This window comes from Rhinolophus sinicus, chromosome 2 (genome assembly GCF_057876585.1).
Source record: "Rhinolophus sinicus isolate RSI-liver-muscle chromosome 2, RSI-T2T, whole genome shotgun sequence".
In the NCBI taxonomy this organism is placed as follows: Eukaryota; Metazoa; Chordata; class Mammalia; order Chiroptera; family Rhinolophidae; genus Rhinolophus; species Rhinolophus sinicus.
The window spans coordinates 90,441,957-90,466,507 of NC_142502.1; the positions used below are offsets into that span (position 1 = coordinate 90,441,957).

The 24,551-nt window shown below is 35.9% G+C and overlaps 1 protein-coding gene across 5 annotated transcripts in view; it reads left to right on the forward strand.

Annotated features, from left to right (window-relative positions):
* The window catches only part of MMUT (methylmalonyl-CoA mutase), a 32,734-nt gene extending 19,111 nt beyond the window's left edge, over window positions 1-13,623 (forward strand). For all 5 annotated transcript variants that reach the window (XM_019734705.3, XM_019734707.3, XM_019734706.3 and 2 more), the window contains 6 exons: window positions 342-457; window positions 1,869-1,984; window positions 3,572-3,703; window positions 4,755-4,902; window positions 8,453-8,620; window positions 12,936-13,623. In XM_019734705.3, the coding sequence (XP_019590264.3) occupies window positions 342-457; window positions 1,869-1,984; window positions 3,572-3,703; window positions 4,755-4,902; window positions 8,453-8,620; window positions 12,936-13,064 (809 nt within the window). In that variant the 3' untranslated portion in view covers window positions 13,065-13,623. The remainder of the gene's footprint in view (window positions 1-341; window positions 458-1,868; window positions 1,985-3,571; window positions 3,704-4,754; window positions 4,903-8,452; window positions 8,621-12,935) is intronic.
* The last annotated feature ends 10,928 nt before the right edge of the window (window positions 13,624-24,551 follow it).

Sequence of the window (24,551 nt, forward strand, 5' to 3'; positions counted from 1 at the left end):
TTGATCCTCTACCGTATAAATCTTAGATGGTAACTGCTATTAGTGTTTTGATTTTGTAAAAATGTTAGAAGAGGGTTTATCAGAAACTCTGGAAAAGCATATCATTTGGGAGAATAATAAAAATCTGCCCTTATAGAGATTCTGATATATACCTGTTCTTTCTCCTCCTACCCCCATCCCAGATTGGGATTTGCTGATCTATATTGAAGTTTCATTAAGAGTTAAGAATACTACTTCAAAATATTAAACTTGTAAGGAAAATACATGATGATCAGATTATTACTATTGGCAATTATTTCTGAGTTGAATCTATATACTATTTTCCTCTGGGAAATTAACAGGTTCTGAAGTAATTGTTGGAGTAAATAAGTACCAGTTGGAACAAGAAGAACCTGTGGATGTTATGACGATTGATAATACTTTAGTGCGTAAGAAGCAGATTGAAAAACTTGAGAAGGTAATAATAATACCAAATAATAGCTATCATGTTTTGGGTGCTTTCTATATTCTGGGCGCTGGCTAAGCTCTTGCATTATCTTGCTTCATCCTTTCAACAACCTCATGAGGTGGGTATTATTTCCCAGCAATTTAAAGATGAGGAAACTAAAGATAAGGGAAGTTGAGAAACTTGGATAAATAACTGAGCAGTCAAGACTCAAATCTAAGTCTGTTGACACCAAAAACTCATGTTTTAAATTACAATATCTGTATCTGGGAAACTTATATGTTATTAAAAACTGCACCATAATAATACCTCCCATAATTTACAGATTAGAACTAAGGCTTAGATGGTTATGTAACTCACTCAAAGTTAAAAACAAAATAAAGTTCAAAGTCAATATTTGAACCCAGGGCTTTACACTATAATTTATTTCCATTAGAGAATTGTTTTGCTTTGTTTTGTCTTGATTTTTTTTTTTTTTTTTTTTTTTTTTACATTCCAAATGAGCAGGAATTATTTTATTTTGTGGACCTGCAGTTCTCATGTAGAGTAGATTGTTGGGGGTGGACGTAGTAGGCCTGGCCAGGGTCCACCCCCACAGTCCAATAATGGAATTGGGTTTTTCCTTGCCCTTAATATAAATTTTCTGGCCCACCTCTCCTTATAGATACTATATCATTTTAGTGACATTTTGAACAGTATAATATTTTAGACTCTTTTACAGGTGGTAAAAACTTACAAAAAATTGGATTTTAGGTAACTTTGTTTGGATAGAGCAGAGTAGAGCTAGAACCTGAGAGAAAATGTTTTTGACCATGCTTTTCCCTGTCTTTCTCTATTGTAGTATTTCTCATTCTCTCGCTCTCACTCTCGCTCTCGCTCTCTCACTCTCTCGCTCTCTCTCTCTGGATTATTTTTAACTACAAAGAATAACAATGTACATACATATTAGCAATATATTGTTAATTAACTAAGTGAATCTTAAAATGTAACTAAAATATTCTCTAAGTTGTAATTATTTTTTTTTTCCTTGTCACTATTAATCTTTAGTGTGCCTTTGAAATTCCTCATATAAAAGAGCCACTTATTTTCAGTGTGTTGCTACATTAGAAAAACCTAAGTAGCATGTGCTTCTTGGTGAGCACTATTTTTTGTTATTGCTCTGATTGTTTCTGATTTATCAGGGTTATACAGAATTGAGTATTATTTTTGCAAGTCCTTAAATGTTTATGGAATGAGTAAATGAATAAAGGAATATCAGACCTAGGATATATGTTATGCTCTTCTTTTTTTTTTTCCTTCTTTTGTTTTTGAGGTTAGGATTATGGAACAATTACCATATGATGTATATCAGGGTCTAATTTCCTGAGCTCTGTTTTATTCTCTATTCCCTTAAATTGTCCCTTTTCTTGACCCTTTGTATAAGGTCAAATGTAGCAGGGATCAAGCTTTGGCTGAACGGTGTCTCGCTGCGCTGACTGAATGTGCGGCCAGTGGAGATGGGAACATTCTGGCTCTTGCAGTGGATGCAGCTCGTGCAAGGTGAGGATATGTAAGTTTAGAGATTTCCAAACAGTAGTAGTTGACCAGTTTAGCTTTTCAGAGTGGACCAGTATAAAAGGTTGATCCTTTAAATTGTGGGAGCCTAAAAGAAAATATTAGAAACCAAAATAAAGTGAATTCTTGTTTTTCTTAAACATCTGTGCATTTAAAACATTCATATATCTTGAATGGAGTATACTGATACTTGTGTACTTCCCTGTGGCTCAGGACATTTGACATTATTGTAACAAATCCATGTCACTGATTTGCAAGTTGAAGTTTGGTGTACTTTCAAGTATAGGGAGACATCAGTATGTTGGAAAGCAAACTTGTCCTTTGTCCAGAACTAGACTATATGTCAAGGCTATTCACTATACAGACATCTTTGAAAAGACAGTCCAGAATAAAGGGCAGGCACTGCTTTGCCATGCAGGGCATGCAGAAAAGCGAGTGACCCACAGAAACTTTTCTCCCAGCATGTAATAATGTTACTAAATAAATTATTTTTGCTTTTATTACTTATTGCTTAAGATAATGAACTTTTTAAACATGTTTCAAGTGTTTAAGAGGTAGAGTGAATAGTATGTGGGTTGGTTACTTGTTTCAGTTTTAATTTTTTAGGAGAAGGACCTGCTTCAAATCCTCCAATTAAAAGGAGTCCTCCCATTCCTTTTAAATTAAAGCCTAGTCTTACCATGGCCTGCATGACTGTGCTGCCTGTGACTCTGGCCTGCCTCTGGCCTACTTCTTTCACTATATGTGTCCCCAGTGTCCTTTCTAGATTTAGAATACAAAACATGTCTTGCTACCTTCTGAGCCTTTGCATTTAGTGTTTCCATTTCCAAATATGCTTCCCCTTTATGTTCTCCTTCTCATCACTTAAGTCTTAATTCAAAAGTCATATTTTTTGTGTCTTTAAAACAGCTTTCGCAGCCACCCCATTCTCGTTTGCCTGTTTTAGTGTCTTCGTAGTACTTATTACCATATGAAATTATCTTACTAATTTATTTGTTTGCTTGTGTATTGTTTGTATTCCCTGACTAGGGATAAGTTCTATTGATAAGTTCTGTAAGAGCAGGTACTTTTTTTTTCTTTTCTATCTTATGTATTGATGTATCTGTATCATTTACCAGTACTTGGCCCATACTTGGTACTCAGTACATGGTAAATGAATTAATAAACAAATGGATGGAATATGCTAAAAGATTTGCTTTTTGTCAGGAAGTATCAGTAGGAATCTTGCTCTTTACCTATTTATATTGTTGTGGTGAATTATTCAGTAACCTCTAGATATGCTTATCTATTTATAGTTCTTAGCACAGTCATTTTTTCGACAACAAATGTTGAAAAGAGATTACTATGTATAAAGGCATCCAGAATCACTTTTTATAAGTATTCTGAGGAAAAATGTTTTCATGAATGCAGTAAAAAATATTCTTATTTAGATTTTTTACAGCCTAATTTTTACTTAGGTAATAAAATATAGAATTATATTGAATATTAAGAAAACTCGAGTTGAATGTTAAGGTAAATAAATAGTTTTGTCTCAAATAATGATGTTAATAGAACTTCCATGTAATATTTTAGATGTACAGTTGGAGAAATCACAGATGCCATGAAAAAGGTATTTGGTGAACATAAAGCTAATGATCGAATGGTGAGTGGAGCCTATCGCCAGGAATTTGGAGAAAGTAACGAGATAACATTTGCTATCAAGAGGTAATATGTGAGATTTCTTGAACCAGAATGTCATCTCTTCTTTTAACACAATCCCCATGAATCTACTGCAGCCTTAATTTTTCATATACCCCTTGGAAAATATTTGAATTGACTTTCCTGTTAGCCTGTAGTGTTACTAAAATAATATTTTGAACTTTACCATAGTTCCCTTCAGGAGTTTCTCATTTCAAACAAATGTTTCTTTACCTAACATTGATATTGCTTTGTCTCCTCCAGGTACTTAAATTTCATTCTCCTTACTAGAATACACTTTCATATTTTCTTAAGTTTATTTATGTTGTTTAATTGCCCAAACAATTATAAAATCTTAATTTTCCTATATGAAAGTAAATATGTGGTTGCCATCTATATGCACAAATTGAAATCAGTCTTCACTGACCTGACAGTAATAACACTGTCAAACATTATTTGGAAATATAAATTAATGTAAATTGGTAATACTTCTCAAGTATAAGAAACAGCTTCCTATTGGTTTTCTGAAACTTTGTAAGAAATTTCCCACTAATTTCATGTGCACTATAAATTTATGTATTTAAATAAGCAAGTATTTTGATCATACTTCATTATAAAACACCCCTGCAGTCTGCTTGGGGGAGTTCACACTTATGAAGGGTGGGTGAGAGATAGGGATAGTTCAAAATAGCTAGTGAGTCACATATATGTATGTATAAATAACTCTGAAAGGTCCTTTTCCATTTATATTTAAATATTTCTGCATATTATACTCTGGAGACTGGCCTGAGAAGGTGAAAACTTGTCATTTTCTCGTCTTTCTTCACTGTGATGCTCTCAGTGTTATGGGCTTACAGATCATGTCATCTTTCAAACTTTCCTCTAAGAGGGAATGGTAAACATATTCAGGCTTTAATGGAGTGCTCAATGTACAACAGAGATGTTAACAAAATTTGAGTAAACAGATTATGTCTTTTTAAATAAACTTGAAAGATTTGCTGTGACTAAATCATAGTTTTTATATCTTACCTTTGGAAAATTAATATATAACTGTTGTTATATTTAAAATGTTTTTTAGGGTTCATAAATTTATGGAACGTGAAGGTCGCAGACCTCGTCTTCTTGTGGCAAAAATGGGGCAAGATGGACATGACAGAGGAGCAAAAGTTATTGCTACAGGATTTGCTGATCTTGGTTTTGATGTGGACATAGGACCTCTTTTTCAGGTACTGAGAAATGTTGGGGGAATTTCAAAAAGTATGTCATAAAATCACTTACATTTAGAAAAAAATCATAAAAAGATAATAGATCATGATGGTGTTTTAAAGTTGAAATGAAGAATTGGAATTCAACAAATTCCCTAATTTATTTTTGAATGCTTATCATCTAATTAATTAAGACAGAAATAAGAATAAACTAAAACTCATGTTAATTTACTTGTTTTTGTAAACATCATTATCAGTTTGTAAAAATCATTGTCAGTTCCAAACTAAAACTTTTATGAGGCTTCTGAAACTGTGAAGATTACTTTCGAAGAGCTTACTGTACTACTTATTAAGATTTAACTAATCTTTTGTGGGAAAGATAGCCCACATTGGATTGATGGAAAGTGTTTTGAAAGAGAAATGAAGCATCAGAGTGAGCTTGATTCATAATTATATTTTCTCTTATTTTACTCTCTAGTAGTATTTTATTTAATCACAGAATATTAGACCTAGCAGGACTATAATTTATTGGAAGTAAATGAAACTGAAATTCTCTATAGAGTGATGAAACATTAAGCATTCACTACAAAAAAATCTTTGACTGAGGTGTACATAGTAATAATTTTTATATAAATATGTAATGGATAATATACTTATTGATCATCTACCAGATGCTAGATTCTGAGTTGAGAAAGATATGATTTTTGTGTTCAAGGAGGTTACAGGCTTCTGACAAAGATTTACTTATCAGTAATCACAACACAGTGATTATTACTGTAATTAAAGTTGGGACAAGGAACTCGTCCAAGTATCCTAGGAACTTATGTTTGAGCTGTGCCTTTCGGAAGCCTGGAGAACAAAGCAGGGAAGGGCATGTGAAGAAGAAGGGTTGGCTTAAGCAGAGGTGCAGAGGTACAGAGCCATGGAAGGCATGATGCCTTCAGGTAAAATTAGAGTACAGTGCTTGGGACGATGTGTAGGTTATGATGAAGAGCATGGATGCCATTCTAAGGAGTTTGAACTTTATCCCAAACGAGTTTGGGTATAGTGACACAATCAAATTTGTACTTTAGGAAGCTCACTTTCTAGTAAAATCACTTTCTGAAGTGGATTGAGGGGAGCTGTGACTAGATGCAAGGAGGCCAGTTAAGATATTCAGTAATCTGAGTGTGAAACAACAAAGACCATAACAACAAGGTAGTATCAGGGTCTTAGCAGAAACAAAAAGTCAGCTGGGATTTTGAAGAAAATTTAGTGAAGGGGCTGTTTACAGATATGCAGGCAGGAGATATGCAGCTTGTGGAACATTCGAATGAAGATGGCAATACGTCCGGAGCATAGCAGAGAGGTCTCAATTATAGACAAAGTTTTGAGGCTCATCATTATATGCATGTGACTTAAAACCATGGAAATGGATGTAATTTTCCATGCAGAGTATCTACAGCAAGATGAGAAAAGAACTTGAACATTAAAAGGGAATAGAGAAGGAAGCCGCAAAGGAGTGAAAGGAAATGGGATGAGCAGTGGGATAAAAACTAAGGGAGAACAGTTTGAAGGAGAGGGAAGTATTATTATTACTTGCTGCAGAAAAGTCAGCTAAGATGAAAACTAAAAGAGGAGTCATTGCATTTTTACCAGTAAAGAAGTAAATTTTCCTAAAGAGACCCAGCCTTTGTAGAATCTCCCATAAGAGTTTTTCCTTTTGGAGTTTTTAAATATTAGCCTAGAGAGTTTAGAGGAAATTGTTGCTATTTTAAAGAGCTCAAATTCCTGGAGGTATGTCCTTGAACTGTGTTGGTGGGTACATTTATAAAAGTGTTTAGAGTTCTATGCTTTTAAGGTAGGTTTTATTAAGAATCTCAAATGTATTTTAGATTAAATAAATATATGTATTTAGATTTCTTCATTCTTTAAGTTGGATACTTTTCTATTTCCTTTATTTATGTTCTACTACCATTTTACTTTATTTTTTCATTTTTTTTGTTTGTTTTAAATAGTAATCAAATGTAATGCATTTCCAATATTTAGTAGTTAGCTTTAGGGAAATTTTTTTTTCACAAAATAAAAATAACTTAAAAAAAATTGTTGTTAGCCATTGGCACCTAAAAGAATTTTTCAAAGAACTGAAAGTTCATTTCCCCATTATATCCCATTTATAAAAATATAATTTGCCTTTTAGTACCGCCAGTTTTGTTAACATAATACTGTGTCATTAAAAGAAAAAACTTATATGTGGCTGAAGGTGAAGTCCTGCCATTCTCTGATGACTGATTTAATCAAAATTAGATTTGAAGATTTAAATTTTTCAATGTAAAATACAGTTTAATTTATATTAGCGTGAAGCATGGAACTAAATTATTTTAATGGAATTTTAATCTAATGTATTTTGGTAACGTGGATAATATGAATGACAAATCATGTTTAGCTCAATTTAAGTTTATCTTTAAGAAATCAATGGCGAGACTATGCATGTTTTCTTTAAATATTTTAATTTTAGGTGTTCATATTTTTCACAGATTCAACGTTCATCTATATGTTGTGTGACTTAGAGAGATCTTGACTGTGGCCCCATTACTGAGAGTTTTGTTCCCACACTAAAATGAAGAGCCTTTTTTTTTATTATTATTAGTTTCAGGTGCACAAGACAAAGTAATACTTAAAATCTTGCCAAGCTCAGAAAATTCACAGATTTTGATAATTTTTCTGTACTTATAAGTGTGCAGTGTTTTCTGAAGAAGCCTTATCCTTCCCAAATTTCTCAATTTGCATTTTATTCACAATGAAAAACTTAGACATCTTTTATATGAATTCATTTAAATACATGTAGCTTATTAAAGCAATGTCATAGACTCAGTGCAGAGAGTGGAAATGATTTTCCTGGGTAACTCAACTGATAGTATCCTAAACTGGTTAAATCCAGTTAATTAGTGAGAAACACACCCTCCTTGACACTGTCCCTTGTTTAAGCACTCACCTGGTTGCTGTAGCCCTTTAACTAGTTTCTAGGGTTCTTACCACATTATTTTGGTCCACATGTTGCTATTAAGTCAGTGTCTCCTCGGAGAATTGAGTCCTGGAGCTTCCTACTCCACCATCTTGCTAACATCACTGTTTCCCGTCCTTTCTCCACTCTTTCCCTAAGATTCACTTTTTCACATTGCATGTTGTGTTCAGTCTTTGAGTTCTTCATAGATACCATAACACGTTGCCTTGTATAGCACAAAAACTAAATAAATGTTAATAATGAAGACAGCATATGTATTTTAAAAAAATTATAATGAGACAGTGCACTTTGCCTATGTTCTCTGTGAAGATTCTTTTGGGGAATCATATTTTGATGTAACTTAAACCAATTGATCAATTGTAGTGCTGGAAGCAAATTACAGCCCTGGTGTTTATTGCATCAATTGGATGAGTTGGTATATATGATTTGAAAATGACGAAATGTGAAGTTATAATTTATTTCAAGATTTTTTAATGAGGAAAATTTGGATTGTCGATTAAGTAGATAGCACTTTTTGAACAGTTTTTGGAATCAATGATGACTTGTCTCTGCTTTCTCATTGTTGAGACTCCCCTTGAAGTGGCCCAGCAGGCTGTGGACGCAGACGTGCACGCGGTGGGTGTGAGCACGCTCGCCGCTGGTCATAAAACTCTGGTTCCAGAGCTTATCAAACAGCTTCAGTCCCTCGGGCGGCCGGATATTCTTGTCATGTGTGGAGGGGTGATACCACCACAGGTATTTTTCCTCTCCTGTATTTTTCTAATACTATGATGGGAATCCCGAGTAACTAGCTTATATGTAGTTCCTTAAATGACTGTACACTTTTACTTAAGACAAATTTATTTTGTAGATCTTCAGCCAAATTATTTTCTGGTGATTTTATCAAGTAAATTCTACAAAATCGAAACGTGGGCAACTCTGTTTTCTATTCAAGTTATATTATAATTCATTGTATATAGTTTAATATAAGAACTTCCAAAATTTCTATGAGAGAATTACCTCCTTGCAAGCTAGTAGCCTAGATAGAGATCTACTGTCTTCATATTCAAACATATTCAATAAACAATGGTGGGAAAGGAACAGAATAAAAGTAATATAAAATCTCACAGCTATAATAGGGAAGAATGGTAAACACACTGTGCATATGTCAACCCCTAGTTAGAGATACAGCCCCTAGCTAGAGCACTCCTGTCCTGGTAGTCAGGCGAGTCCTTTGTTAGCCGGCCCGCAGCACTTGATTCTGTTGTTTTACAGGAGCTGTCTTGTCCATTTCCTCCATGTTCCCATCCCTAAATGTGGCCCTAACTCAGCACTGTATCATTACATGGTCCTATTAAAACCCCTTTTTTATTAAAGCTAATTTGATTGGGGTATTGTCTTCTTAGAGCCAAAAATACCCTAAATTGGATATAAATGGAATTAGCCTGTCCTGAAAACTGTTGGTTGAATGGAGAAGAGGTGGATTCTTGAACAAAAATGTACGTCCTCTTAAGAAAGGAGAAATGGATGCTATGTAACAATCAGGGATGTCAATCAATTTACTAATGGGGTGGAGGCACCGTCCACATATTACCTTACCTATAAGTTAAAATAATTAGTTAAGACATAAATTGCCTCTCCGTTTCCAATCCCATTTTTAATTAAACCAAGTTTTTTTTTTGAATGAAGGAAATATTGAGTTAGATGAACTGTATATGAGATTGCTCTAAGTAAATGATTTTTAGCTGCTATAAATCATTTATAGCAGGAATCTATCAGTGAAATGTGATCTTATGTCCAGGTCTTCAATTATCATTTCCTCCATTACAACTCAGAATATAAATAGTGACTACATACTACTTAGGAAATGAGAACATATGTATGCAGTTGTGAGATTGGTGATAAAGTGGGGCTAGCAAACAAACTACTGTATACTTTCTGACACAGTACTTAAAGGTGACATAGTCAACACAAAACTGCTTTTGTTAACATAGTTGACTATTTTTTCATAAACATAGTTTACTATTTGGGAATACAAAGGCTTTAATTTTTTTATTGCTGTCTATCTGTGGACTACTTCTAACTGTATTGCCATTTTAGAGTCTGTAATATCTAAGTTCTTGGGCTTGATATTAAAATTTAAGAACCAAAATAATTAGGCAGCACAAAATAGTGGAATTGAAATATGAGTTGAGAAAAAAACACACATGCCTATTGCATAAGTAAGCTGACATTTGTAAGAAATGCATTTAGCATACGCTGTAGTAACCCTTTGACTGTTTGAGTTACTTAGAACATCTGTAGGTGTTTGCCATACATTTTACCCATGAGTTTAAAGACTAAGGATCATTTTCTGTAATGATACACTTGAGAGTTAATATGGGAATCCTTTATAATTAAGCAGTTAACACCCATGCATTCTTCTCCTTATTTGTTTGCAGTAAATATGTAAAATGTTGTTATTCATTTGAAAGACACTTAGATTTTAAATTAGAAAGCACCAACAGATGGTAGTTAATCAAACAGATTTAGCCACTGCCGTTGTGGAGCTCACAGTTTCTGCAGCCCAATTCAATAAATATGGTTTGTCCTCACCATGAGCATCTTAGTAACAGCAATGGCTTCCAAGCATTTTGGGAAAGGTTAGCAGCCTCATAATGCCTACTTCTGTAGGAAGCATCATGAAGCGGGCAATGTACTATGCCTGGCCCAGCTCAGTGGGCGACATTTTACAATAATAATTTTTTGTTTAGATATGATTTCAAACTAATAGATAAGGGACAAAATTAAAGTAGTACAAAGAACACCTGTATACAGTTTGCTCCGATTCACTTGTTTCTAGCATTTTATCCCCTCATTAAAATACATTTTACAAGGCTGTGTAAGGCTTAGGGGAGTCAAGAACCCTTTGCCCAGTTGTAACATTCTGCAGCCCTCTCTCAGTTGAGTCTTTCATTCCAAATGCATAACTCGGGTGTCAGAACAAATGGTACACAACATCATTAGGAAAGATGAAAAAAGATAACCTATCAAGCTGTCCTTATGAACTTTTAAACCTCTAGCACCTGCCCAAGAACAATGACGTGTTTTGAGTGCCTTTATGTGTCAAGTGCTGAGAATATAAAGATAATTAGACATGGTCCCTGTCCTTAGAACTGCATAGACTAGAAGGAGAAAAGTTCAATAAGAAGTGTTAAGTGCCACTGCAGAATTATAGTATTACAAGAATATCACAAGGAAATAATAGAGACAGAAAACAAATAGTTGGGAGAGAATTAGCATGACCATGTAATTTATCATCCAAATGTGATCACTTTTGAGAATGAAAATGGTGCTGCAAAACGGTGCTGCAAAAACCAAACAGTCTGATTGAAAAAATGGGTAGAAGATCAGAACGGACATTTTCCCAAAGAATACGTACAGATGGCAAAAGGCACATCAAAAGGTGCCCACATCACTAGTTATAGGAAAAATGCACATCAAAAGCACAAGTGAGATATTACCTCACACCTGTTAGAAGAGCTATTATCAAAAAAGACAAGAAAGAAGTGTTAACAAGGATGTAGAAAGAAGGGAACCTTTGTACACGGCTGGTGAGAATGTAAATCGGTACAGACACTATGGAAAACAATATGGAGGTTCCTCAAAAACTTAAAAATAGAACCGCCATATGACCCAGTAATTCCACTTCTGGGCACTTATCTGAAAGGAACAAAAACATGCACCTCCATGTTCATTGCAGCCTTATTTACAATAACCAAGACATGGAAACAACCTAAGTGTCCATAGATGGATGAATAGGTAAAGAATATGTGTGTGTGTGTGTGTGTGTGTGTGTGTGTGTGTGTGTGTGTACACAATGGAATATTATTATATATAAAAAGAATGAAATCTTGCTATTTGCAACAACATGGATGATGGACCTTGAGGGTGTTATGCTAAGTGAAGTAAATCAGACAGAGAAAGACAAATACCATATGATCACACTTACATGGGAAGAGCAGATTGGTGGTTTCCAGAGGTAGAGGGTGGGCGAAAATGGGTGAAGGGAATCAAAGGTATAAACTTCCAGAATAAATAAGTCATAGAGATGTAATGTATGGCATGGTGACTGTAGCTAATAATATTTATTGAATATTTGAAGATTACTAAGAGAATAGATCTTAAAAGTTCTCAACACACACATACAATTTTGTAACTCTGTATGTACATACTGTGATCATTTTGCAGTATATACAAATATCAAATGATTATGTTATATACCTGAAACTAATATAATGTTATATGTCAGTTATATCTCAATAAAAAAAAAAAAAAAAAGTCTCATAAGGGAAAAAAAAGGGTGCTGCATAAGCACAAACCAGAATGTCCTGAAATATATAGACATCCTAGTGGTTGAGGATCAGGGCTTTAAAGCATCTCCTAAACTTGATATTACAGCTACAGATATTCTGATGTTAAAACAGCTTCAAGTTTAGTGCAATAGTTGTACCCTGGGAATATTTTCTTTGTGTTTCAAAAATTGTGTTTCAAATAAACTGCATCAACAACAGAGAATTAAAAAAAAATAAAATAAAAATGAGCTGATCATCATTTATTAAAAAAATCTAATTTCACCATGAAGTCATATTCAGGTACCACCATTCACTAGCTGCAGACAAAATATCTTCAAGAAAATAAATTGCGTTGTAAACTCAAAGTTGTAATGTGATACGAAATTTAGCACAAGTAGTGACAATTTAGGTGGGAGAAAATTACGGTTTAGGGCTCAGAAGTTCTTAAGCAGTGGCTCATATAGCTCTCACCACTAACAACACTGAGGGAGCTGGAAAATGGTCAGAGTGTGTTTTGTTCTTTGAATGACTTGTAGTGTAAGGGTGGTACCAATGGCTATTAGTCGCAGTCCTAATCAAGGAAGAATCTTCACCCCCAAATGCCAGTAGAGTACCTATTGAGAAAGTTTGGGGCATTGGGACAAAGAAGAAAGAAAAGTGTGTATTGTCCTTTTGTTTTATTTCCTTGAAATTATAAATATTATTACTTCTATTAATTAAACAAATTCTTTCAACAGGATTACGAATTTCTGTTTGAAGTTGGTGTTTCCAATGTATTTGGTCCTGGGACTCGAATTCCAAAGGCTGCTGTTCAAGTGCTTGATGACATTGAGAAGTGTTTGGAAAAGAAACAGCAATCTATGTAACGTCCTGTTTTTTGTTGTAGTTTTTTTCTAAAATATTTTTTCAATGGTAATCAAAGAAGATCTTTTCAATGTAATTCAACACCTGATAGATGCTTTCCTAAAAGCTCTACGTTAAAATAAGAATGTTGTTATGCTATAAGTGTATTATATACAGTTTCACTTAAAGTAAATTATCCTTAAACACTCTCTACAATGCATGCTCAGTACTTTACCAGAAACTCTAGACAAAGGTATTCTTTTAAAAATGTCATAATATTTATTTGAAATATTATTTATAAATCTATTTAGTTTCTATTTTAATAACCAAATTGTACTTTAAAAAATCTGCCTAGTCCCATTTTCAGTTTAACATTACATTGATTTGAGCACCAGAAAATAAAATCCACATATGAATAAAATAATAACATCTATCTTGGGAAAAAATAGTGGGAGAATTTTTATGTACGGAAATATATTGTGGTTGTGGTCCTCAGCCAATATTAGAATTACCTTGCTATGAGTATTAAATCAGACCCAACAGTTGTCATTTCTATTAATTAAATAAATTATTTCAATAGGATTATGCATTTCTGTATGAAGTTGGTATTTCCAATGTATTTGGTTGGAACAACAGGGAAATGGCAGAGTACTTCTCCTGGTCTAACTCTGCTTTCTTCCTATGTATGAACATGCGACCTTGTAATTGCTAGGCTTGGCTCAAGATCCAGGAGAGTGGATGTTTATGAATATCCTAAAATGAAAGTGCTTTGGTTATTAATATGGCTTCCTCCAGAGTGATGAGTATAGAAGGGCAATGATATACATCTGTCTGTCTGTCTGTCTGTCTATCTATCTATCTATCTATCTATCTATCTATCTATCTATCTATCTATCTATCTATACTTCAGTCCAAGTCTGAAGGCCTTAAAACCAGGGGAGCCATGTATAAATCCCAGTCCAACGGCTGAAGAAGATGATAGGAGAGTCCTTGTGTGTTGCTAGTGGGAATGTACAATAATGCTGCTGCTGTGGAAAATGATAGTTTTTGAAAAACAATTATGAAATGGCCCAGAAATTCTGCTTCTGGGTATATATCCAGAATAATCGAAAGCAGGGACTCGAACAGATATTTGTACACCCATATTCAGCAGCATTATTCACAATAGCCAAAAGATATTCCAGGGTCCAGGGTCCATTGACAGATGAGTAGATAAACAAAATGTATTACTTAAAGTAGAATACTATTCAGCCTTAAAAAGGAAGGAAATTCTGTCACATATAACAACACCGTAGATAAACCTTAAAGGCATTCAAGTGAAATAAGCCAGTCACAAAAGGAGAAATACATGATTTAATTTATATGGGGTACCTAGAATAGTCAAATTTATAGAGACAGAAGGTAGAATGGTGGTTGCCAAGGCCTGGGGAGAGGAGGGAATGAGAAATTGGTGTAGGGTTTCATTTTGGGGAAGATGAACAAGTTCCAGAGATGGATGGTGGTTATGGTTGTACAGTTTGACCGTACTTAAATCCACAGAACTGTACTCTTGAAAATCAACAGAATCAACACTTACCTGCTTAGGTGCTACTCAGAGATAGCAGAGATGGAGAGGATATGATATTATTGTGGAAGATTGAATCGACAGAATCTGGCTTTTGTCTTTAAAAAAAAGGCTTTTGATATTTAGGTATTTGCTATGTGGAATCTATGTCCCCTCACTTATTTTGGTGGTTCTTTTGTGGATCTCTTTTGGATGTGCAAGTGACTTCGTAGCTGGATGCACTGGAATAATGTTAAAAGCAGGAAAAGGTAAAATCATGGGATTTGTTTTTCCAGTGACCTTATTATTGACATGAGAACTATGAAAGCTTTTCTGGCTTTGGAAGTACACTAGAATGATGTCTTTAGGGTACTCTAAAGGCATCAAAATCCTTTCTTTGCAACTTAATGGGAATTTAAGTGTTATAGAAATAGTATAATAGTATAGGAAATGGAGGAGAGGTTTGATGAGACATCCTTTCTGAGCAAAACCTGCACATAAGTAGGAGAGATAAAGTAGCCAAGCAAAAGAAAACAAAATGAATTTTCCTTCCTCTGACTTCCATTTCAGGGAGGGGCAATTCATGCAGTGGAGAGGAGAGATTGGGGGTGGGGGGAAGGAGGAGGGTTGTTAAAGAACTCTAGATCTACCCACAGGCCAAACGATGCCATGTGCCACCATCACCCTCCACTAGTATCTTTAAATTCCTATGCACTTCATACTAAAAACAAAAACGTTTTAAAATAAGAAAAAGGGTCTAATAAAAGCATTTATGGGGCAGCCAGTTAGTTCAGTTGGTTAGAGCGCGGTGCTCTTAACAACAAGGTTGCTGGTTCTATCCCCACTTGGGCCACTGTGAGCTGCGCCCTCCACAGCTAGATTGAAACAACTATTTGACTTGGAGCTGATGGGTCCTGGAAAAATACACTTAAATAAAATAAAAAAAAAAAAACAACGAAACATTTATGTTAAGACATAAAGGTATGCTAAATGTAGAATATGTTAATTTTACCAGGGATACTTTATTTTAAATTAAGAAAAAACACTTATCAAAGTAATGAATAATGAACTATACTTACTGCTATTTGGTAGACATTTGAATAAAAATGATGATGATGATGGTAACTACTAATGTCATTTCTACTAATAGGTAAATCCTGACTTATTTCCAAAGAATTGTGGACCATCTTTTAGGCCATTAGACAAAGCTTGATTTTATAAGTAGCCTAAAGGTGAGAGATAAAATTTTAAAAATCTATATATCTGTATTTGTTTTTATTGTCTGATTTGTGCTTATTCTGTAAAATGCTCTGAGCATTCAAAAATATTTTCCAAGAAAAATCATGTTGATTTTTCTGATTAAACATAATGCTATTGTTTCTCAGATTCTCATTTTATTTTTTTATTGTACCTGTAGGTGTCTCCCTAAGTCCAGGATTATTTCATATTCTTGAAATAATATTTGAAATGATACCGATCCTAGAGACCCATGGGTGCTATAAATACTCTCAGAAAAGGCACATCTTTTTACTAATCAGCTTGGATGCACCTCATGTCATCCATGTGATTGTCATCTGTGGTCAGTAAAACCAAATGTTGATAATTGTTCATAAACTGTGCTGCATTTGTATTAAAATGATTAGTTCATTAGCAGTGATGCTAGAATATGACCTTGGATATGAGGTTATTATTGAATTTTGTTTAGTACATCCATCCCTAATTCACATCAGCTCATTTTAAGTTACTAATTCTTTATGGCCTATTTCTTCCCTCTGCATTCAAACCTCTTATTGTCATACTGACCTCCTCTTACCATTTACCATGAAATCAGGGCATAAGAGTCATTTACACAAAACACAGTACGCGCATACCCCTGAAGTCCTCTATAAAAGAGAAATGCAGAATGTAGTAACTTCTTTCAGAATTATTCTAATACCCCTTCGTTTCTGAGATCATGGACAAAATATTAATTTAGATAAATGCCATGAATTCATGTAATATATATTTTTATTGGTTGACGATCACTTGTTAAATTCTAGTAGCTATTATTTTTAGAAAATAAAACATACAAGATTTTATGGTGTTTTAGCAGAGCTTCTCATGGCAAATAAGCATAACATATGTCTCTAGCAAAAAGACATTTTGCTGTTCAGTTCTTTCTGTGAATGGAAAGCTTAGCCCAGAGCTTGTTTAGGAGCGTAGAAAAGTAGAGTATCAGTGATGATGTTCTCTGGCTTTCTAGACTGTTTGCTTCACTCCAGTCTGTACTATTGTCTTCTTTACTTTTGTCATTCCATTAGATCATGTGGTCAATCAGAGCAATTTTAATGACAATTTTCTGGCAGAATAAATGTTTATCTAGACATTAAGTTTTGAAGGACACTAAGCAGATGGCCCTTTTTGCCTCTAACATGTTCTTTGGTGTAAGGCATCAAGACCTGTGAACATATTCTTTAAAATTGCAAATATGTCTGCTAAAAGATTAATAATAAATTGAACATTTAAATTTATTCTGAAACCATTGACTGAGAGGGCCATTGCTAATTGTGCACAGGTTGTGCACTGCCCAACTCCAGGGAGAGCCATTTACTTTGCAGTCACACACTGTCATAGCTCTGCATATTTCATTATGCTGTTTTCCATCTTAAAAGAGGAACAATGATTGAGCTCGTGTAAAATGTTTGTTTTAAGGGTTCAGTGAAATAATGCAAGTAATCTGCTTTGAATTGTGCAACATACAGTAGAAGACCAATGAATGTTTTCTAGACTAGCTATTATACTTTATGCTAGCCGCAGTACTGGCCCTTGGAAATAAAAATAATTTATGCACATGACATGCTTCTTCTTCTCAAGGAGCTGGTAGCCAATTCGTGGAAAATGAACTCTTAAGAAGACTTTGACTACATGTTGTAAAGGAGATCTCCACATAGTGCTGTGAGGACACAAAAGGAGTTGCTAATTTTCTCCTGTGGGAGAAATGAAATCTACAAGGAGGAGACAACATCTGGAGCTAAAACAATGAGAGAGTTTAAGTGGGCAGAGGTATGAGTATATATAACAACTATGAGGAACAGTGTCAGGGAAACGGGAGCAGTTGATGTGGTTGAAGCATGAAATTCATGATAAGGTTGAAATATAGGATATGGATTTTATCATTTATTAACATCTTATTGTGAATTCTTTTTTAAAAAATTGATTTCCTCCAGGTACTTCTTTGATTTCAAGTAGAAGATATTTGTATATTATTGGAGTAACCAAATAATTTTATATTCTTTTTCTAAAATTTGAGTTGTAAGACATTTTTCCCCCATCACATTCTTTCTATAACTAAGGCCTTGGTGATAGATAATAGCTTTCTTAAATAGCAATGAAATAAAGGACGGGGAAACATTTTGCATTTCCTTTTTGCCTAGAGTTGGCCAACACATATTAGATGTTTATCAAATTGTGGCTGATGGCCCACTTGCTTTGGAATCCTTTATGACTGCTTACTAAAAATGAGGTTTAGCTCAGAACAGACCCCATACTTTCAATCCATCTGGTAAACCCCACTCTCAAACCCAGGGTCATTGTACTAAATATGTTATTGGTCACAAAGGAATCTGTTAACTGGATCACTGGAAAATCATTCCATTGTTTTAGGGACAAACAAACTTCAAATATGTGCCTTATGTATTTAGTAAGACTTCACTTAATGTCAAAAAGTTCTGGGAAATTGCAACTTAGGCGACATGATGTATAATGAAACCAGTTTCACCATAGGCTAATTGATATAAACAAGAGTTAAGTTCCTATGGCCTATTTCAGGTAACAAGAAACATCCCCAAACTTATAAAGATTCAAAACACTTGTAACATTAAACATTGAAATAAATGTGAGCTGTACATACATTTAAGAAAGATTAATAGAAACAAGATAATTATTTTCCAACCTCCTTACTCCAGTTCAGGGCCACAGGTGGTGGGGAGCCCATCCTCTCAGCTCAGGGCTCCAGGTGGGCACCCACCCTGGACAGGACACCTTTCCATCACAGGGCCACTTACACACACCCCATGCTCACTCACACTGGGCAATTTGAACATGCTGATTCACCTAACATGCACATCTTTGGGACATGGGAGGAAATGAATCCCCAGACGAAAGACATGGGGAGAGTCTGCAAACTCCCCAGGGATGGTGGCCCTCGCCAGGAATTGATTGTTTTTTCTCTTCATTATAATGAAATAACATTGAATGAAATGTTATTCGAGGACCTGCTGTACTTGAATTGGCAGCATCATTTATATAAGATGATTCAAACATGGTGTCTGCTGTAGGCCACAAAATTAAAACAAGCTGTGTTCACTGCCTTTTCAGGTGGGAGAATTCAATCACTTCCAGTTTTGGCTTATCCAAACAAAGAGATTTCCCTCCCAAAATTAGTCTTTTGGGCTAGAGGATTAGAGCATTTATTTTAATTATCAAGCAAAGATTGAAGAGCAGAAAGGGATTTTTTTCTTGTCTTAAGATACAAAGTGAGGTTTCTGTCCCCCAAAGTGCCAAACCTTATAGAAAACATTTGAGATAATTCTAGACTTCCCTTTGCTAAGACCATAGCTAAACGTTCTTTAAACATCTAATTGTTAGCCAATCGGTGAATATGAATCATTCTTCAGTGGAGTAAAAATGGTTCTATGAAATATTCCTCCATTGTTTTTCTGAGGATGTGGCTAGTTGGGATTACCATGATTTACTTGATAGAAAATAGCATTTTACTCACTCAAATCTTCTGACTCATCAAAGTCTCGATTCAGTTAGACAATAAATTTGTAGACCAAGAAGAGAAATACTCAACTTGTTTGATTTCAAAGATGCTGCCCCAAAATAAAATTTCCTGCATACTTAGTGGTGCTAAATAGACAGACACATCTTTTGTTCCAGTTAGAACTGAGAGTACACTGTAAGTAATTCTGGGAGAGTTATAAAGGAGGTAAGGGTGTGAAAAGGATTTGTGTGAGTAATATAATTGGGGAAAGGTAATAAGGGAAGATAGAGGCACATTCTTGCAATGGGTTTTTCTGAACAATGAAATTGGCAGCAAAGTTTTTTTTACTCACCTGTGTACAGCTTATACTTTCCTTGGGACTTTGTCATTTATATTTATGATATTGTTTCTAAACTGACAAGGTGACTCAAATCAAATCCATTTGTAGAGCTTATTTGCCCTACTACTCAACCCTTTATTCCCAATGAAAATATGGCTTTACTGAGCCCAAATTTTGTTCAACCCCAAGAAGAGTCCAACCTATGTATCACAGAACACTTCCTGAAAAGAATGTCAGCAGGAACCCTGCTCTCCATAGGGAACCAAGAGTGGAAGGAAAGTAGCGTGCTAAGGAATGCTGCATGTACACTTCTGTATAGACACGTTTCTGCTGTCAAATTCCTTTGCTTTCATTACATAATTTGAATATTTTTAACAGGTGTATATGTGTGTGTTTGTTTGTTTATGCACCTGTGGTGTGTGTGTGCATGCAGGGCTAAAAAGAAAACTTTATATCTTTGCTGAGGGTCCAGTAAATGGTGGTGAAGAAGTGCAGCTGATGCAGAAGTAACCTAATTGTGGGTATTGATGGGTGTAAGGTTTTCTGTTCTACGATTCTGAGTCCAATTTGAAAACACATTTCCCTTTCTTGCTGTCTGTCCAGTTGATCAAGCTTCCAATCTAAGCTTTTATGCTTGTGCACCCAGGACGTTGCATCTCATCTCAATCTCAGTGACCATATTGAGCTGTGTAAAAAGCAAGAACTGGGGATATGAGAATGACCCAGTTCTAGTTCTATTTCAGCCTCTTACCAGATGTTGGATTCTGAGCAAGTTATCTATTTGTCCTGCTGAGCCTCAATTTTATTAATACTTTAATACCCTCCTTGAATGTTTTTTATGTGAATGTGTGTGTCAGAGTAAACACTGAAGAATGTTAGTTTTACTTCCCTGAGGGAGATAGAAAAAAGTGTGGGTTCTCCAATAAGACAATGAACAAAATTTTTCATTCAGCTAAGACTGGAAGGAAAAAAAAATCAGATTTATGAATTTTACCTTGACTATCAAAGATATCAGAGGACACTGGTACATAAGGTATGATATTTATTTAGTCTGTTTTCAAGGTGTGGATTTGTCATATATAGAAATCTACAGCAGCACATCCAAAGTAAGCTCTACAAATGGATTTGATTTGAGTCACCTTGTCAGTTTAGAAACAATATCATAAATATAAATGACAAAGTCCCAAGGAAAGGCAACAGACATGCCACTTTTCTAGCTTTCACAAAACCTAATTTTCCATGCACCCTCTAGTGCATTAAAAAATGAAATGTAACATCAGTGTTGAAGGGTGTCTCCAGATGGCCTTTTATTAACTCCTGAAGAGGCTGCTTCTATTCTGCATCAACTGCACACATCGCAGCAACAATTTTCACCTTTATATGCAATAAGCTATCATTGTTGCGTAAGATACTAAATGACACTTGGAGGACTGTGCCTTGGAATATTTTTTGAAATGCCATGTGCATGGCATAATTCATGTGACCACAAATTTGGATTTGCTTTACTTGAAGGTCAGACAGTGTTGGTTCGAAACCTTGAGAGCTTTGCAGGTGAAATGTGGCATTGGTACCCATATATGGAGGGTAAAGAGAGACGGAAGAGGCAGACCACTCCAGACTGGTATGTAGCAGTTTTAATAAGCGAGGGAACATCCATGTGAGGCTTGCCTTGGGCAGCTGCCAGACAGTAGATCTTCCACCTGACCACCAGAATTTTAAAAGTTTACATAGAGGCCTTAAATGGGTTCAGTCACATACACCATCCAATGATGTCAGCATCTTACTCTTTTAAGGCTGCGCCCTTGAAACGGCTTTGGCTGTGGGAACAGTGGGCAGAACGTACATTCCAAGTAGTGGGGGAGAAGTGGGGATTTTCCAGTTGTCTGGGTCCGGTTTCAGGGTCAACTGGTGGTCACCTACTCCAACAGGGGAATAGTCCAGAAGATACAAGGACCTGACTGAAACATAGTGAAGCAGGCCCAGGATACTCAGAATATCCTCAGGATACAGAAAAATCTAGTTGTTTGTTCAGGGAGCTGTGGATTGGGTACTACAAGGGCAGATGGAGCCAAGGAGCTGAAACGTACAAGCACAGATCTCTCAAATTCAACTTGACCAAGGTATGTGACATTTTCTCATAATTGCTCCCCTCCCCTCTCTTTTTCTAACATAAGAAAACCAACAGAAGGGTGAAGTAAATTCCTGAAAGTTTCATAGCCAAAGTGTAAGGAAGTAATGGTTAAGCCCTGAGCTGCCCATATTAAGCTGGCAATGTGAAGCAGGACAAAATGTTGACAGCTGCTGCACTCCACTGGGGCCAGAGGTCACCTCAGTGTCTTTTATTTACCTTAGGAAATTCTCCATTATTTATCTTCCATTCTCTTCCCCAACCTTTCAGTTCAGGCTCTCCTAACTGTTCAGACAAGCCAGACTCTTGCACATGGCCCTTCTGGGTCAGTCCTGCCATGTCACTGCTTATGTACAGATATAGAATCTTTCTCTCAGGTCACACAGGTGACACACTATATAAAATGCAAACAATATGGAAGCAAATAGAGAAAATGTGAAAATCCTTCTGCATTCCAGTCTCCAGATATATTCACATTAAGACATGAGCATAGTTTGTGTGTGTTATTACATAAGTAGGACAATTGTATATGTATGGTTCTTTGAATTGCCTTTTGTAAAAATACGTCTTATGTCAGTGTGTATGGATCTACCCATTGTTTTAAATTCTCCATGACATTTCAGAACTATTGTTATGGAACAACCCTTCTACTGATAAACATTTGGATTGCTCCAATGTGTGCACCTATCTTAATATTTAGTTCAAGTTGACTCCCAGGATTGGAATGGTTGGCTCAACGCTTTTTAGCATTAACACTCATTGTTCTAGTAAAGAATAGAGGAAGCATCCTCTCAGTGCTCTAAATGTGAAGGGAAAAACTATAATGGTAAGCCACCGTGGTCATTCATCATGGTCATAAAAGATAGAGTGAGGTGGCCTTGCACTGGGTGACCAGTAACCAGGTCCTGTGCTTAGAATGTTTCCTCCGATGGTTTTCTCTGTGTCCACCTCTCCTAAGACAGGTACAGTCGCTACTGCCTAGAACTTTGAAGTACAAGAAAAACCTCACTTATGGAGGCCTGAAAAACCAGTGCAAGTAAATTATGATTATTCCTTAATGTTACCTTGAGTTGGAAACAAAAAGGGATTGTTTTAGACACACACACACACACACACACTGAACGGCTATTTGTCTTCTGGAGCCTTATGGAGAGTTATCAGCAGAGCAACAACTGACAAAAAGAAGGGAGTCTAGTGTTCTTGATTTTGGGTCAAGAATTTCCCAATATACCAAGATGATTTACTCAATGATATTTTCAGCTTGTTCTGGAGTTTGTATTTCCTCAGATCAGAGCTGTAAAATCAGAGGCATCATTCAGAGAGTAAATGCTGGGAGAGAGGCTCACTGTTGCAATAGACTGACGTTCCTGCAGAAGTGACTGCAGCCCAGAGAGTCCAACTGGGCGTCAGTTCTGAGGGGCCGCGGAGTCGTGTATTTAACTGCCCCATTTCTGTTTGGCTGCCTCTTTTGTATGTTTCCTTTCATGGAGTTGCTCCCCAGCTAAAGGTCACTTGATTTCCAGAGAATTATTAACTGATGTTTGTGATGACACACCTAAGATGCCACTCTCCGTCCTCTCCCATCTATCAATTCCTACCTCTGCAAACATTCTGCCTGTCCTGTTAGATTCCCCTTTCTGTTCTTCTCTGCTCTCCATTCCCTGTTATTGTAGCTCTTTGCTAATAGTGTCGCCTCCACCTGTGCCGCACTTTCTCTTGATCTGCATCCTTTTCTTCAATGTTAAGTGAAGGTGCTACCTCCTCTCTCAAATCTGTTATATTCTTCCATCTTTCTCCCCCAGGTATTCATGGACTATCGAACTTCATGTTCTGTTAGAGCAGTTACTAACTGGTATTATATGACTCTGGTCTTAGAAAGTAGAGGCTTAAGTCTAATTCAGATTGATTTTCTCCACAGTCTAAACAGAGAGTAAGCAGGTGCCCAATAATGAAACTTCTCAGCTGATTTTGCATTCATGGTCCTGTCTCAGAATTTATCCATTTATTGGCTGATAAATTTTCTTGTTTGCTAATGTCCTCTTTTCCTAAATCACGAGTTAATTCTGGGTAGTGATCTGGCTATGTAGGGCCTCGTTTCCCTGACTCAGCCTGTGGTCTTAACATCTCCATTCCAATTTTGATCGATGTCCGTGGTTTCTAAGTTTGTATACCACTAGGCTTACGAAGTTGATGGAGGCTTGATTTGTACCATATTACTAGTCTTTTTCTATACTGAGATTCCTTTTCCTCATTAAAAATATAGAAAGAGTGATTTAATCTATGTTGCAGGGTAATGTGAAGATTCAGTGAAGTAATTTATTAGGAAGTGCTTTGTGAACTGTCAGTCGCCATGGAAAATGATGTTGGTAACAGTCAGTTGCAAGCTCTTTGTGCCATGCACCTGATACCGGTGTCAGGTTGCTGATTGCTCCTGCGCCAGCTGTCTGCATCCTACGAGCTCCTTCGTGCTTTTTGGCCAAAAATGGCTAAATGCTATCTCTGCCAAATCTCTGCCAGCTAGGACTTGGGCCAATGAGACTCGCATGAAATCAGGCTCTATGGATTCTGGAAAGTATTTGACTTGCTAATTAAAAAGGAAATGTAGGAACATAAAATCCCGTTTTCTGCCTTGCTGTGGTTTCTGGGACCTACGATGGCTATCTTGACACCACAAAGAGAAAACCAAAAATGAGAGCGAGTTGTCTAAGAGTGGCAGAAAGGAAAGCTGAACTAACATGAGTCTCTGAATCTATTA